General features: G+C 37.2%; 1 protein-coding gene across 2 annotated transcripts; it reads right to left on the reverse strand.

The window, feature by feature from the left end:
• Positions 1-3,548: 3,548 nt before the first annotated feature.
• On the reverse strand, positions 3,549-4,323 carry LOC142541552 (small ribosomal subunit protein uS9). 2 transcript variants are annotated; one of them, XR_012819394.1, is made up of 2 exons: positions 3,709-4,323; positions 3,549-3,619 (listed from the first exon to the last, which is right to left on the reverse strand). XR_012819394.1 is itself a non-coding variant. In XM_075648067.1 (1 exon), the coding sequence occupies exon 1, from the start codon at positions 4,242-4,244 to the stop codon at positions 3,810-3,812; it is 435 nt and encodes a 144-aa protein (XP_075504182.1). In that variant the 5' UTR covers positions 4,245-4,323; the 3' UTR covers positions 3,632-3,809. The 2 variants fall into 2 exon arrangements, 1 of the variants encoding a protein (XP_075504182.1); XM_075648067.1 differs by lacking the exon at positions 3,549-3,619 and having other exon boundaries at positions 3,632-4,323.
• Positions 4,324-14,114: the final 9,791 nt, after the last annotated feature.

Below are 14,114 nucleotides of genomic sequence, written 5' to 3' on the forward strand. Positions count from 1 at the left end.
AGTTCAAAACATCAGTTAGGAGCGAACCAGTTTGCATATACGACATGCTTAATCCAGCCGTGCACAAAGTTACAAAAGCTATTGTACGATCAAGCTACAATAAGAGACGTTGCAGCAGCGCTTAAAGTCAAATGTTCCAGATATCTAATTGGGGGAACAAATTCAAATAGCAACGACTTCATTCACTGAGTCTCACTATACGTTCAGCCAAACGTCTATGAATAGAAGCCGAAGCTCAGTGAAGACGATGATGAGTGATGATGAGAGTTGACGAGTGAAAAAATAAAATACAGAGAGGGCATGCATATCGCGTATCAGCTTACAAAGAAGCAACCGCCCAGTTGAGGGAACACTCCAAAGTTATATCAACTTAGTTTAGAAGCATATTTCCCTCAGTATGTGACAACACTTTCGGGTAGTTTTCAGATATCAGTTCACACACACACACCACCACCACCCAGCATACAGTCTTGCACAAAGACGTTAAACTTGTGTGTGTAGTCTTTCTCACATAGACGTTAAATAAGTGTTGGCTGGAATGTGATGCCTTCAGTCTAGACTAGGAGTTCAGTTAGGCAGTGGGTAAGTCCTAAGCTGGGTGGGTTTGTACAAGTAGTTGTATAAATCAAAGTTTTCTAGTGGATCCTACCCGAGGTGGTAGAAGGGGTGACGTAGGAGCAGTTGAAGTTTCCATCCAAAACATATCTTGTGTACTATAACTGTTAACCCCTTGCTTCATAACTGAACTGATACATGCAAGAACTGATCCCCTTATCTTCAGTTAACTAGTTACACGAGATTAAAAGCTTTAACCGATCAGTTTTCTTAACGAATGATTACTTCGAGTATTTTCCGCTTGATTTAATTTCAAACTCGATCTAATTCATCGGTGTATACATTCTTAGAATACGAACTATTGCAGCTCATCATGTTTTTAGAGGATTTTCCCGATCCAACATATACAATCATCAAGCTTTTCTACAGATAGAATTCCAAGCTTGCATATTTCAAGAATATGAGCGCAATTAAAGATTACATAATTCAATAGCTCATCAAGCATGCACTCAACAGAAAGATACTGATCTTTCAAGGATCTTTTTCGTGCTACCAAAACAAGATTGTTTACTTTATGTCAATTTCGGTTATTTTGTTAATAGTTGCGTATGGTGTACCGAGAGTTCTTAAAATCCAGAAGTGTAAAGTGATAACTAAAAGTTTCAAAATAAGCAGTGTGATAAATCCTGATTGGAGTGGGCTGTTGCAAAGAGTTTTGTAAAGCCAAAGTCTTTTAGTGGAATCCTTTCTAAAAAGGAAGAAGGGGTGACGTAGGAGTTTTATTCCTGGACATCCATAAAAATCTCGTGTTTTTATTTTCCGCAAGTTCTTACAGTTTTAATTGTATCTTGTTAATTAGATTGCCAACCGCTTAATCATCTTTAGAAATATTGAACCAATTTTCGCACTTGTCGAGTGGTTCATATTTCTAACCATTTGAGAAAAAATTTCAACAGCCCAAAAACATTTGAAAACAGATTTTAAAAGCAAATATTATTAAAAAAATTATTTACCTCCTCTAAACTTTTTCTCGATCCTAACAACGACTCTCTGATATGAAACATAAAAATTCAAAAGCTAAATCCCTCCAATAAATAACAAAGGTTAGCTCCTTCCCTATACCTTTTTTTTTTTGGCATATAATAATCCAATAAAGATAACTTTTGGCCTTACCTTATTTTCTCTATTGCAAACTTGAAATCTGTTTATTTAAAGGAAGGGCCTTGGTGATTTTTTCCGAGCAGAAAGAAGGGGCGACTAGGTTTTCTTAGAAAGCTGATGCTCAGAAGTAAGAGTTCTCGCTGAACTTTCTACTTTGGGATTATGGATGGCAAGTTGTGATGAAATTAAATATTTTCTTTTTCTTTTTATTTTGGTGTATTTTTCAGCTTTGGACATCGACTTCATATGCTTATAATTTTGCCTTCTGTTTTATGGGGTTACTTGGTTTTCTTATACTGATGTTGTACCATTGCCGTGGGATTTCGAGCTACTGAATATATATACAATAATGCTTGTGTGTGATGAATCGAAAATTAAGATCGAAATCGTGTGGAAAAAACAGCATGATCTGTATATATTGATCTTCTTAAATATGCATCCATTCAAGTCAGAATTTTGCAAATATATTGCTATAATACACGCTTTCCTCGAGGTTTAACGTCGATGTCCCGTTCTTTTTTCATTCCGAAGGCATAAGTATTCAGTATCTTCAGCTCAGGGATTACTTGTTTCACCACGAGAATTCGCCTTGTTGGCTGTGCAGATGGCCAACCCACAACTAGGGGAGGGTATGTGGCATGCGATTGATCAATGCTTTCAAATAACAAAAAATAATAATAAATTTTGTATAATTCTTCTAAAACAAGGTGTTCTGAACCTCATAATTCATAGTGCTAGCGCATTATTAAGCCTCGGACTTCATGTTTCAAAGGCATCTAAGATGCCAGAATAACAGGGTTTGATGAGTTGTTCCAGTGGGAGTATTATCAATCTCCTACCATTGATTCAATGGGCATCATTGGCCCAAATCTTGAGGGTAATAGCGAAAATTCAGCAGCAGAACGGTTACTTTCGTTTGGATGCCAAACAGAGGATGTCAGCTCAAGTAATTGGGTTTAAGAAGAAGGATCCAGTATGTTTTGATAATTCCCTGGGAAATCACAGACTCATTTGAAAAATAGGAACCTTTACGTGTCCATGATTTTTCAAGAGTTCTTCTACATGTTACTAGTTCTAATTCAAACCAACCACAGATTGAGCCTTGATTGCCAATAACCTAAAACCAGCACTCTCGTGCATAATTTCTGCTCAAAAACCATCCAAATGAGATTCAAGACTTTGATAACAAATTTGTCAACACATATGTACCCGAATACTGCTAAATAAAAAGGAAAGCACTCCCACCTTATTGCTCTATATATCAAGTAAGAATCGAGCTTCACCTGGCCTGAAGAAATCATCTAACATCATGATACTAATTCAAAACCTCAGCTAAATGATCATGTAAATGCACGAGAACATAATAATCTCTAGATTCGACAAGAACCGCATACAATCAGGCTAGAAGTTTATTCAAACATACAGACCGATGGCACAAATATGGAAGCCTAACTAATTTATCAATATATGCACACTAATATGAAATGGAAACCAAAAAGAACCACAGACTCAGCTGATAGATTCCAACACACAGCACAATGATGCTAATTTACGAGCTTAGCTAGGCCTAGTGATCCATAAATACACGATAATATCAGCAATGGCAGACAAAGAGTACCACAAAATCCCAGAAGAGAAATTGATTCAAGCAAACAAATGGGCGTACTAACACAACGTGCATGTTCTCAATCCATAGTATAATGTCGCCAAAAGCACAAACGAGTTCGTAGATATGCATCACTTTGCAGTTGTTATTGATCTTCCAACACACTATGATAATTGGATAAAAAAATAATATTTGCATCAAATCCCAAATGGTACCAGAACGCAAGTCATAGCAACAGATGAAACAAACACAGAGAAATTAAATGCCACAGATTTAACATTTGAAGCTATTATCATGCTAATTATACTGTGAAATGTAAAAAGTATCAGATAAAAGCTGTCAAAAAAACTCTAATAAGATCCTTTAACAGAAAAGGAAACAACCACCATAATATCAAAAACATAACCAGAAATTAATCTTAATATATCCCAAAAAGCATAGTACTGATGATAATTATGACATGAAGAACACATGTACTGCCAATATTTCAACGGTATGACTTCTGGAACCTCGCGCGAGCACCGCGTCCACCAAACTTCTTCGGCTCGCAGCGCCTGGGATCAGCCACAAGCAAAGTCCTGTCGTACCTCACGAGGATATCCTTTATCTCCTTCTTCGACTGCTCGTCGACGTACTTCTGGTAGAATGCGACAAGTGCTTTTGCGATGGACTGGCGGATGGCGTAAATCTGAGAGGTGTGACCTCCGCCTTTGACGCGGATACGCATGTCAACTCCTGCGAAACGATGGCGTCCAAGGAGGAGGATTGGCTCGAAGGCTTTGTAGCGGAGGATCTCCGGTTGCACGAGCTCGATGGGGACACCGTTGATCTTGATCAAGCCACGGCCGCGTTTGCAGTGGGTAACGGCTACCGCTGTTTTCTTACGGCCGAAGCATTGGACGGATTCCGTTGGCGCCGCCATGGTTGAGGTGGTGGTTTCTTTCGTTAATCTCTGACTACGCCGGTGGGGAAGCCCTAGAAGCTGACAAGTGAGAATGCAATGAGAGGTTTAAAGTTTAAACCAAATGGTGTTGGGCCTTTATGGGCCGACTAAATTATTTTGACTGATACCGTTGGGCCTTGGATTTGTTTTAGATATAATTATATTAATATTTTTAAAATATTTGTATCATATTCATGTATATATTTATAAAAATATGTCTAAGAAGAGGTTCTCCAATTTTTTTGTACGAAGAATTTCTCTAAAAATACAATTTTATATTTACAGTTCTTATTAGATAAAAATTCATCATTATTGAGCCTTTAAAGTTTCTCCTTTGTGTATACGGGCATGATTGTGTAATTTTTAGGATTTTAAATCAGTTTCTTTATAAAAAAAATTTAAATAATTTAAATAAACTAAATGTGTACAAAGTTAAAATCACAAAAATTATTTAAAGATTACTTCTTCAATAGTCCCATTTACATCTAGAAATATTTTCGAAGGCGATTTCTAATGAGGTGACCTTTGTTTTATAGAATTGTGGAATCTTTACAAATCAAAATGTCTTACTCTATCCAATTGAGAAACACGATTGGTAAGCTCGAGTTGTCATCACTTCAAAAAGTTGCGATTGTGGTCTGAATGATTGTATATGATGTTGCATGAGATGTTACAAATATTTGAGGACAGGTGCATCTACAACATTGGAATGTTTGAAAGAATTTTGCAGTGGATGTGCGATATACTTTCTAAGAAATATATGAGACAACCAACACCTACAGACATTGCTCGGCTAAATGCTGAAATGCTCAAAGGGATTTCCGGAGATGCTTGGAAATTTTTATTGCATACACTGAGGACAAGACAATATCAAAGTGAACACCAAAAAAAAACTTCAATCATACCACATGCAGTTGCATCTAAAGATTTATTAATTTGGCATGCCTATTTCGGCGTACCAGGATACAATATCGACATCAACGTACGGAAGAGGTACAAGTTGTTCTTAAACATGCAAAGGGAGAAGCCACTCCAATGCTGTTTGAGATGAACGATGGTATTTATCCATCCTGAGATGTCTTTATGAAAACCATCACTCAATCCATCTCACAAAAACATAAGATTTTTGTTTTATATCAAGAGAGAATGAGTAAAGATGTTGAGTGAGCATTTGATGTGCTTGATAAGTGCAAGATTTGCATTTAATTTACCTTAGAATCCATTCTGAATTATGCTGGTTTCGAACAGAATTATGCATTTTTGGTTTGTTTTTGATATCATTGCAGGAATAGATAAAAAGTGCACACGAAGCCAAGTAAATGCAAGAAAACAGAGCTGTGCACCATGAAGAATAACCGAGAGCATGGTATTGGACAGAAGTGCGCGCGCGGTCGCGCCACTTCACGCGCAGCCACGCGCAAAGGAACATAGGCGAGAAACCAGGAGCATTTGATGGGATCGACACTTGTGCTCAAAAATACATTTTACTATAACTTGACGTCGTGCACTTCTGAGCATTCAAGAAAACATGCAACAACTTTTTGGCGTCGTTACCAGGGAAGTGTCAAATTTGAATTTATATCAGTATTGTTACCAATTAATCTAGATTTTAATTTAGAGCTTTTATTTTTTATTTTATTTTATATTGATTGAGTTTTTCATTTTTTCCTGCTTGATAGTGTATGCTAAGATCGCAAAACTCAGACTTGCTGATTTTTTACCCGGAGATCGAAAGAACTACGAGAAAATTACGAAAAGCAAGAAGGGAAGAGTTCCAAGCAATGGCTGAACACAGAGAAAATGACAGACACATCCCGCCAGAGACTATACCTATCAGAGATCACTTCCGACCAGTGATCAACAATCATTACTCTGGTATTGCAAGAGGGACCATCAACGCAAATAATTTCGAGCTGAAGCCTGCTCTGATCAATATGGTTCAGCAAAACCAGTTTGCTGGGACTTCCACTTCTGATCCTCACGTTCATTTGAGGACCTTCTTGAAGATAACGGATATAGTAAAGATTAATAATGTTCCTGATGATATTATTAGACTGCGTTTGTTTCCGTTTTCTCTCAGGGATCAAGCAAGAGGATGGCTCAAATCGCTTCCCTTGGGAAGTATCACGACATGGCAGGAGCTGGCGACGAAATTTCTGGCAAAGTACTTTCCTCCTGCAAAGTCTGCACAGTTGAAGATCGAGATTAGCACGTTCAAGCAGACTGATTTTGAACAATTGTATGAGGCATGGGAGAGATACAAGGAGATGTTGAGGAAATGCCCGAACCATGGTTTTGAGGACTGGGTGCAAATTGAATTATTCTACAACGGTCTAAATGGGCAAACTAGAGGAACAATGGATGCCGCAGCTGGTAGCACGATCTTTGCTAAATCTCCTGAGCAAGCTTATGACTTGCTCGAACAGATGACGATAAATAGCTACCAAGTGGCCATCTGAAAGGGCAAGAGTAAAAAAGACAGCCGGAGTGTATGCTGTGGACCCTATTACATCACTCACTGCACAGGTATCTGCATTGACCACACAAATAGCAGCGATGAATAAAGTGAGCACTTCAGAAACCGAGGATCCATCGACTGTTGTTGAAGAACCATCCCTACCTTAAGAGGCTCAGTACATCAATAACCGAAATTTTGGTGGATTCGAAGGATATAGAGGTAACCTCCCCCTAATACTTATCATCCAGGATTGAGAAATCATGAAAATTTTTCTTATGCAAATAATAAAAATGTGTTGAATCCTCCACCGGGGTTCAATACATCAAAGGGGGAAGGAAAGCCTTCATTTGAAGATTTATTAGGAACGTTTGTTGCTGAATCTGGAAAAAGAATGGCAAGGACTGATTCTCGTCTTAACAACATGGAGACTCACATGGGAAATATGGGTGCCACAATAAAATCTTTGGAGACGCAAATTGGGCAGTTGGCCAACGCTTTGAGAGACAGAACAGGGGTCAATTTCCTAGTAACACCGAAGTAAATCCAAAAGAGCAGTGCAAAGCAGTCACTTTAAGGAGTGGAAAGGAATTAGAGTTACAAAGTACTAAGGAGAGAATGGACAAGGAGAAGACAGTTGAAGAAGAAGAAACTGAGGGATCCAAAGCTGAAGTTGAAGTTGAACAACTTCCAGTATTTAAGCCAACTCTTCCTTATCCTCAGAGATTCAAAAAGAAGAATTTAGATGATCAGTTTGCAAAATTTTTAGAGATTTTTTAGAAGATACATATCAACATACCATTTGCTGATGCTTTGGAGCAAATGCCGAACTATGCAAAATTTATTAAAGATGTGATGTCTAAAAAGAGGAAGTTGCGGGAGTTTGAGACTGTGAAACTGACAGAAGAATGTAGCGCCATACTGCAAAAGAAGCTACCACAAAAACTAAAAGATCCAGGGAGTTTTACTGTTCCTTGCTTTATTGGTGGTTCTAAATGTACTAAAGCTTTATGTGATTTGAGAGCAAGTATTAATTTGATGTCATTTTCTATTTACAGGGAACTGGAGCTTGGAGATGTCAAACCAACCACTATCACCTTACAGCTTGCAGACATAAGTCTCACGTATCCACGTGGGATCGTTGAGGATGTACTGGTAAAAGTGGATAAATTTATTTTTCATGCTGACTTTGTGATATTAGATATGGAAGAAGATCATGATGCTCCATTAATCTTTAGGAGACCGTTCCTGGCAACTGGAAGGGCATTGATAGATGTGCATAAGGGTGAACTCACCTTGAGAGTTGGTGGTAAAGCAGTCATTTTTAACATCTATCACGCCATGAAGGGATCGAATGAGGTAAGCACTTGTAAGAGTATTGATGTTATAGACTCATGTATGTCTCTTGAATGTGCAGGAGCAAGGGATCCTTTGGAGAGCTGTTTGACAAGTGCTACAGGAATTGTTGATGAAGATGATTGGGAAGTGAAAGAGCAAATGATGGCTCTTGAAGCACTGCAGAAAGAAAGGAGAAAAGATGCACCGCCTGAGGAGTTGAATGTAAATGAAAAAATTGAGGTAAAACCACCTTCTCCTGACTTGAAAGCACTGCCAAGCCACCTTTGTTATGCATTTTTAGGTGAAAAATCGACATATCCGATAATCATCTCTTCCTCTCTTACTTGTACTGAAAAAGATAAATTATTGAGAGTATTGAGGAAATTTAAAATTGCTTTAAGATGGTCGATTTCTGATATTAGGGGAATTAGCCCTACTATATGCATGCATAAAATTTTGATGGAGGAGTCGTATACTCCTTATGTGGATCATCAGAGGAGATTGAATCCAGCAATGAAGGAAGTTGTAAAAAGTGAGGTGCTAAAATTGTTAAATGAGGGTGTAATTTATGTCATTTCTGATAGTAGTTGGGTATCTCATGTATAAGTTGTGCCTAAAAAGGATGGAATAACTGTAGTTAGAAACTAAAATGATGAGCTGATATCTACTCGTATTGTAACCGGTTGGCGAGTATGTATTGATTATAGAAAGTTGAACAATGCTACACGTAAAGATCATTTTCCACTGCCTTTTATTGATCAAATGCTTGATAGACTTGCTGGCTATTGTCATTATTGCTTTTTAGATGGTTATTCAGGTTATAACCAAATTGCTATAGCGCCAGAAGATCAGGAGAAGACTACTTTCACGTGTCCCTATGACACGTTTGCTTTTAGGAGAATGCCGTTTGGGCTATGCAATGCACCTGCCACTTTTCCAGAGGTGCATGATCGCCATACTTGCAGATATGGTGGAGGAAATAATGGAAGTCTTCATGGATGACTTTTCGGTATTTGGTTCGTCGTTTGATCATTGTTTACATAACATATCCCTTGTTTTGCAGAGATGTCAGGATAAGAACTTAATTCTTAATTGGGAGAAGTGTTACTTTATGGTCCAAGAGGGTAATTTTCTTGGACATAAAGTTTCTTCTAAGGGATTAGAGGTGGACCGAGTTAAAGTCGTTGTAATCGAAAAGCTTCCCCCACCAAGGAACATCAAGGGAATAAGGAGCTTTCTAGGACATGCGGGGTTTTATCGTAGATTTATTAATGATTTCTCTAAGATCACTAAACCCCTCTAATTTGCTAGAAAAAGATTCTGATTTTATATTTGATGATAATTGTTTGCAGGCGTTTGAGAAAATCAAAATGGCATTGGTGACTGAACTGATCATGATAGCGCTAGATTGTAATGAGCCCTTTGAGCTCATATATGATGCAAGTGATTATGCAGTGGGCGAGGTCTTAGGCCAAAGAAAGGAAAAGATGTTTAAGGCGATTTACTACGCAAGCCGCACGATGGATGCTGCACAACAAAATTACACTACGACCGAGAAGGAGATGCTTGCAGTAGTATTTGCATTCGACAAATTCAGACCTTATTTGATTGGCACAAAGGTAATCGTTTTCACTGACCATGCAGCTATTCGCTACCTATTCGCAAAAAAGGATACAAAACCACGCTTGATAAGGTGGATTTTTCTATTACAAGAATTTGACTTTGAGGTCAAGGATAAAAGGGGTAGTGAGAATCAAGTAGCTGACCACCTGTCGAGGCTTGAGCTGGAGGATAAGAAAGAAGAGGGATCTATACAAGAAACATTCCCAGATGAACAACTTTTTGAGGTAAATTCTGTACTTCTTTGGTTTGCTGATATTGCTAATTTTTTGTCTTGCGGCACCCTCCCTCCAGATTTGGGCTATCATCAGAAGAAGAAGTTCGTCCATGATATCAAGTTCTATTATTGGGATGATCCATTTGTGTATAAGAGGTGTGCTGACCAAGTAATTAGAAGATGCAGGGAGGGTATCGAAGCACGTCAAATCTTGCAGCTAAGGGTTGATACAGCTATTCGTCACTTGGGAAAGGGGGAATAAAATAATTAAGTGTTATTGGCCATTAAATAATTGGAATTCCGGAATATAATTTTAACTCGGAATAATTGTCGTGGAAACATGGTGAAATCATCTCTCTAGATATTTTCTCTCATTGTTATTCTTTAGCTCGGTGATTAGATTAATTATTTGTTTTCAATTAGTTCGTTCAAACAAACCAATCTGGTTATTGATTTTTCTAAAAGTCTTGACTATTTTAATTACAAGAACTGATATACATTTTTATACACACTCCTCGTGAGATCGACAATTGTGCTCAAAAATACATTTTACTATAACTTGACGTCGTGCGCTTGCGAGCATTCAAGAAAACACGCAACAGTGCTCCAAGAACTTTGAAATATAGTGAGGTTTATATCGTATGTGAGATCTAATTGATTTAGATTATATTATGAAAACATGTATCATTCTCGATAATATTATTGTGGAGGATGAAAATGGTGATATACTCGAAGATCATGATTTCTCAGTTCGAGATGATGAATATATGGATGGTCCTCAGATGTTGTCCATTTGAAAAATCATACCACATAGTTCAACGCCTTTATGGAGTAATGTGTCGACATTCAGCGCTGAAAATTGGACCACATGCTTAAAAAATACACGATCAAATGTATTTAGATTTTATACGATGATCAAAAGTGAAATTCATCCACTTTTTTATCACATGTCATTTTTTATAATGTGTTTTTTTAATTATGTATTTTTTAATTTTTCTAATTATGTTATGTTTTTTTTTTTAAAAAAATTACGTGTAAGTTTTAAAATTTAATTAAGTTTAATTATATTTTTTTTAAAAAAATATATGTACATTTTTATTCTGTTTTTAAATGTAAATGTTGGAACATTTCATGTTCGCAATCTTACTTGATTTTAATGTTGATAAAACTTGTTATTTTGTTACTAATGAACTTACATAAGTATGCAGTTAGCTGAAAACGAGTTATTACAATTCAATCTGATTAGGGCTAATTACTTACAGCGGAAAACGAGTTTAAATCTTCTTTACAATGAGTCCAAAATATCATATTTGAATACTAAAAATAGTATTTCATCTCATATCACAAAATATGCCCACACATAATCAAAACCAATCACATACAAACAACTCATATCCTCGGGACATGCCACGGTATATAGATACATATATATACTGGGAAACAAAACATAAAACCTCTGCTCAAACTGTGACTCCCTCCAGAAGCACCATCTCCGGTCTCCTGATATCCTGGAGTACCTGTCATTGTCCACATACAAATACAACAACAGCCCCATCTGGGGTGAGCAAAGCTCAGTCTGAAACAACCATAATATATATCACAAGTATCTAAACAATAATATATGATATGCAATGCATGTATGTCGTGGAGGTATCAAGTCAAATGCACATCCACTAAGCACATGTCAGAATCAATCGAATCACTATCAAATCAATGCTCGAGCTGGCACACCGGCCTCAATCAGGGATACTCGTATGATAGCGTTGACAAAGCGCCATCAAATCCCAAATCTCAATCAATCATCGGGGCCACTAATGACTATGTTTTAAGGGCCACATAATGACAAACATAGCATCGTGTTCACAAACCCCAGAATCAAATCCAATCATATCAGGGTATCCAAGGACCATAGCTCAACGTGAATGTCATGTATGCCACATAAACTCAACAAATAAGACATATAGACATGTATTCTCAATCCAATCAATAAAACATATATCATATAATACAGATACATGTCGTATGTTACCCGGTCGCAACATACATCAATTCTTCGTTCCAGTCGATGTAGCTTGAAGATATCAGTATAATAATCTATCTACATCAATAACATATTCATTTCAATCAATATCATCATTCAAAATCAACAATATAAGTTTCAAATATCTTTTGAAACTTTGAAATTTCATATCAAATTGAAATCATAATATAATTCAATTCCAACTTCAAAGCTTAGTTTCTTGTAGGTTATTCTATCGCATATATTGAAATCAACTTCAAATACATGTTATTCAAGCACTTTAATTTATAAAGGTGCTGAAACTATAAGAAACTTACCTCAAAAGAAACCTCTCAACGCGAGGATTCCGAATATGTAATTTGTTTCACGTTTGGATAACGTTTCGAGGTGATTCCGTACAAAAGAAATCGATTTCCCTCTTTCTCTCTCGAAGCTTCAGCAAAGGGATGAAGAAATCTGTACAAACGACCAAACTCGCGCATATGCGTGCATAGTTCTGCCCGCGCGCGCAGTTCTGCGCGGGTACGCGCATTGCTCTGTACGAAATGCTATTTTATGTTTCGAATTTGCAAAAGTGGTAAACATGAAAGTTGTAGATCTAAGTCGTGGCTTTCATTTGCCACCAATCTCACTCAATTTGGATATGGGATGCGAGAGTTATGCTCATTCTCCCCAAATGTGTCAGTGCAAGAACTGCAACGCACATGATACACTTTCGGAATGCTTTTGCCCCTATTTTCAAATGGATTTGGACAAAACTCAAAACATGAAAGTTTTAGTACTATGTACTAGCTTTCTAATGGAATTAGTCTCATACCATTTGGACTAACACTCAAATGATTATGCCAAAAACCGTAACATGTGTCACTTTTCTGTCGCGGTTCAGCATATTTTTCAAGCACAAATCACTTTCTAATACAATCTCTCATCCTCACCACCTATTTTCTCACTTTCATTGTCATAATATACATCATACACGTAATCGCATGACAATTTCATGAATTATCGATAATCAACATAAGATTTACGATAATACGATACACGGTCCTTACACCACCACTCAAAATACCATCTTGCGCAAAAAATGTAAAACTTGTGTTTGTAGTCTTTGACACACAGACGTTAAACAAATGTTGACTGGTAGGTTATGTCTATAGTCCAAACTAGGAGTTCAGTTAGGCAGTGGGTAAATCCTAAGCTGGGTGGGTTTGTACAAAGTGTTGTATAAATCAAAGTCTTCTAGTGGATCCTACATGAGGTGGTAGAAGGGGTGACGCATGAGTAGTAGAAGTCTCCGGACACCCATAATCATATCTTGTGTATTAAATTTTTAACTGTGTCTTAAACTGATTTGATCAATTCAGCTGATATCAGTTTGACTAAATCCATAGCTGAACTGATAAAAGCCAGAAATGATTCCACGTATTTCAGTCGATCAGTTTACACAAGTATTTAGATTTCAAAATCTTTCAGTTTTTCTTAACGAATGATTACTTCGAGTATTTTCCGCTTGGTTTGTAACCAAACTCGATCTAATTCATCGGTGTATACATTCTTAAAATACAAGCTATTGCACCTCATTGAGAATATTGTGTTTGAAGCACCCTCAAATGTGCCCGAATCGATCCATCAACAAAGTTATTAAAAATTAGAAAAAGTCAATATTTCAACATCATCTCATCATCGAATGAACATAACATGAAATGAAGTTATCAAGTTCATCATACTAGTGGTGGGTATGGGTCGGGTTTTTCGGGTTTCGGGTAGTTCGGATCTGGTATCCGATTTTTTCGGGTAGCATTTTTATTACCCGAAATCGATTCAATTCTGGACACTACCCGTGTTTTCGGGTACCTGATAAGGTCGGGTTCGGGTTTTTTTTTTTTTTACAAAACAACATTTTCTCCCGGGACTGCCGCTCACAATCACCGACATTCGTTCCAAGTAAAGGTCAGTAATTGTGGTGCTTTGGAATGAGAAACGTACATATACAGCTTTGGATGAGAATGTAATAATTGATTAGCTGTGGTGCAACTTTTTCCAATTTATTAAACTCGATCGGTCCAATTATAAGCTCATATATATTTTTTTATTTTTAAAAAACAATCGGATACCCGAGGGTAGCAACTCTATATCCGAACCCGATCCGACTAAAATATAGTCGGGTTCGAGTAGTACCCAAACCCGACTAATTACTCG

The sequence above is a fragment of the Primulina tabacum genome, chromosome 1 (assembly GCF_025594145.1).
Source record: "Primulina tabacum isolate GXHZ01 chromosome 1, ASM2559414v2, whole genome shotgun sequence".
NCBI lineage: Eukaryota > Viridiplantae > Streptophyta > Magnoliopsida > Lamiales > Gesneriaceae > Primulina > Primulina tabacum.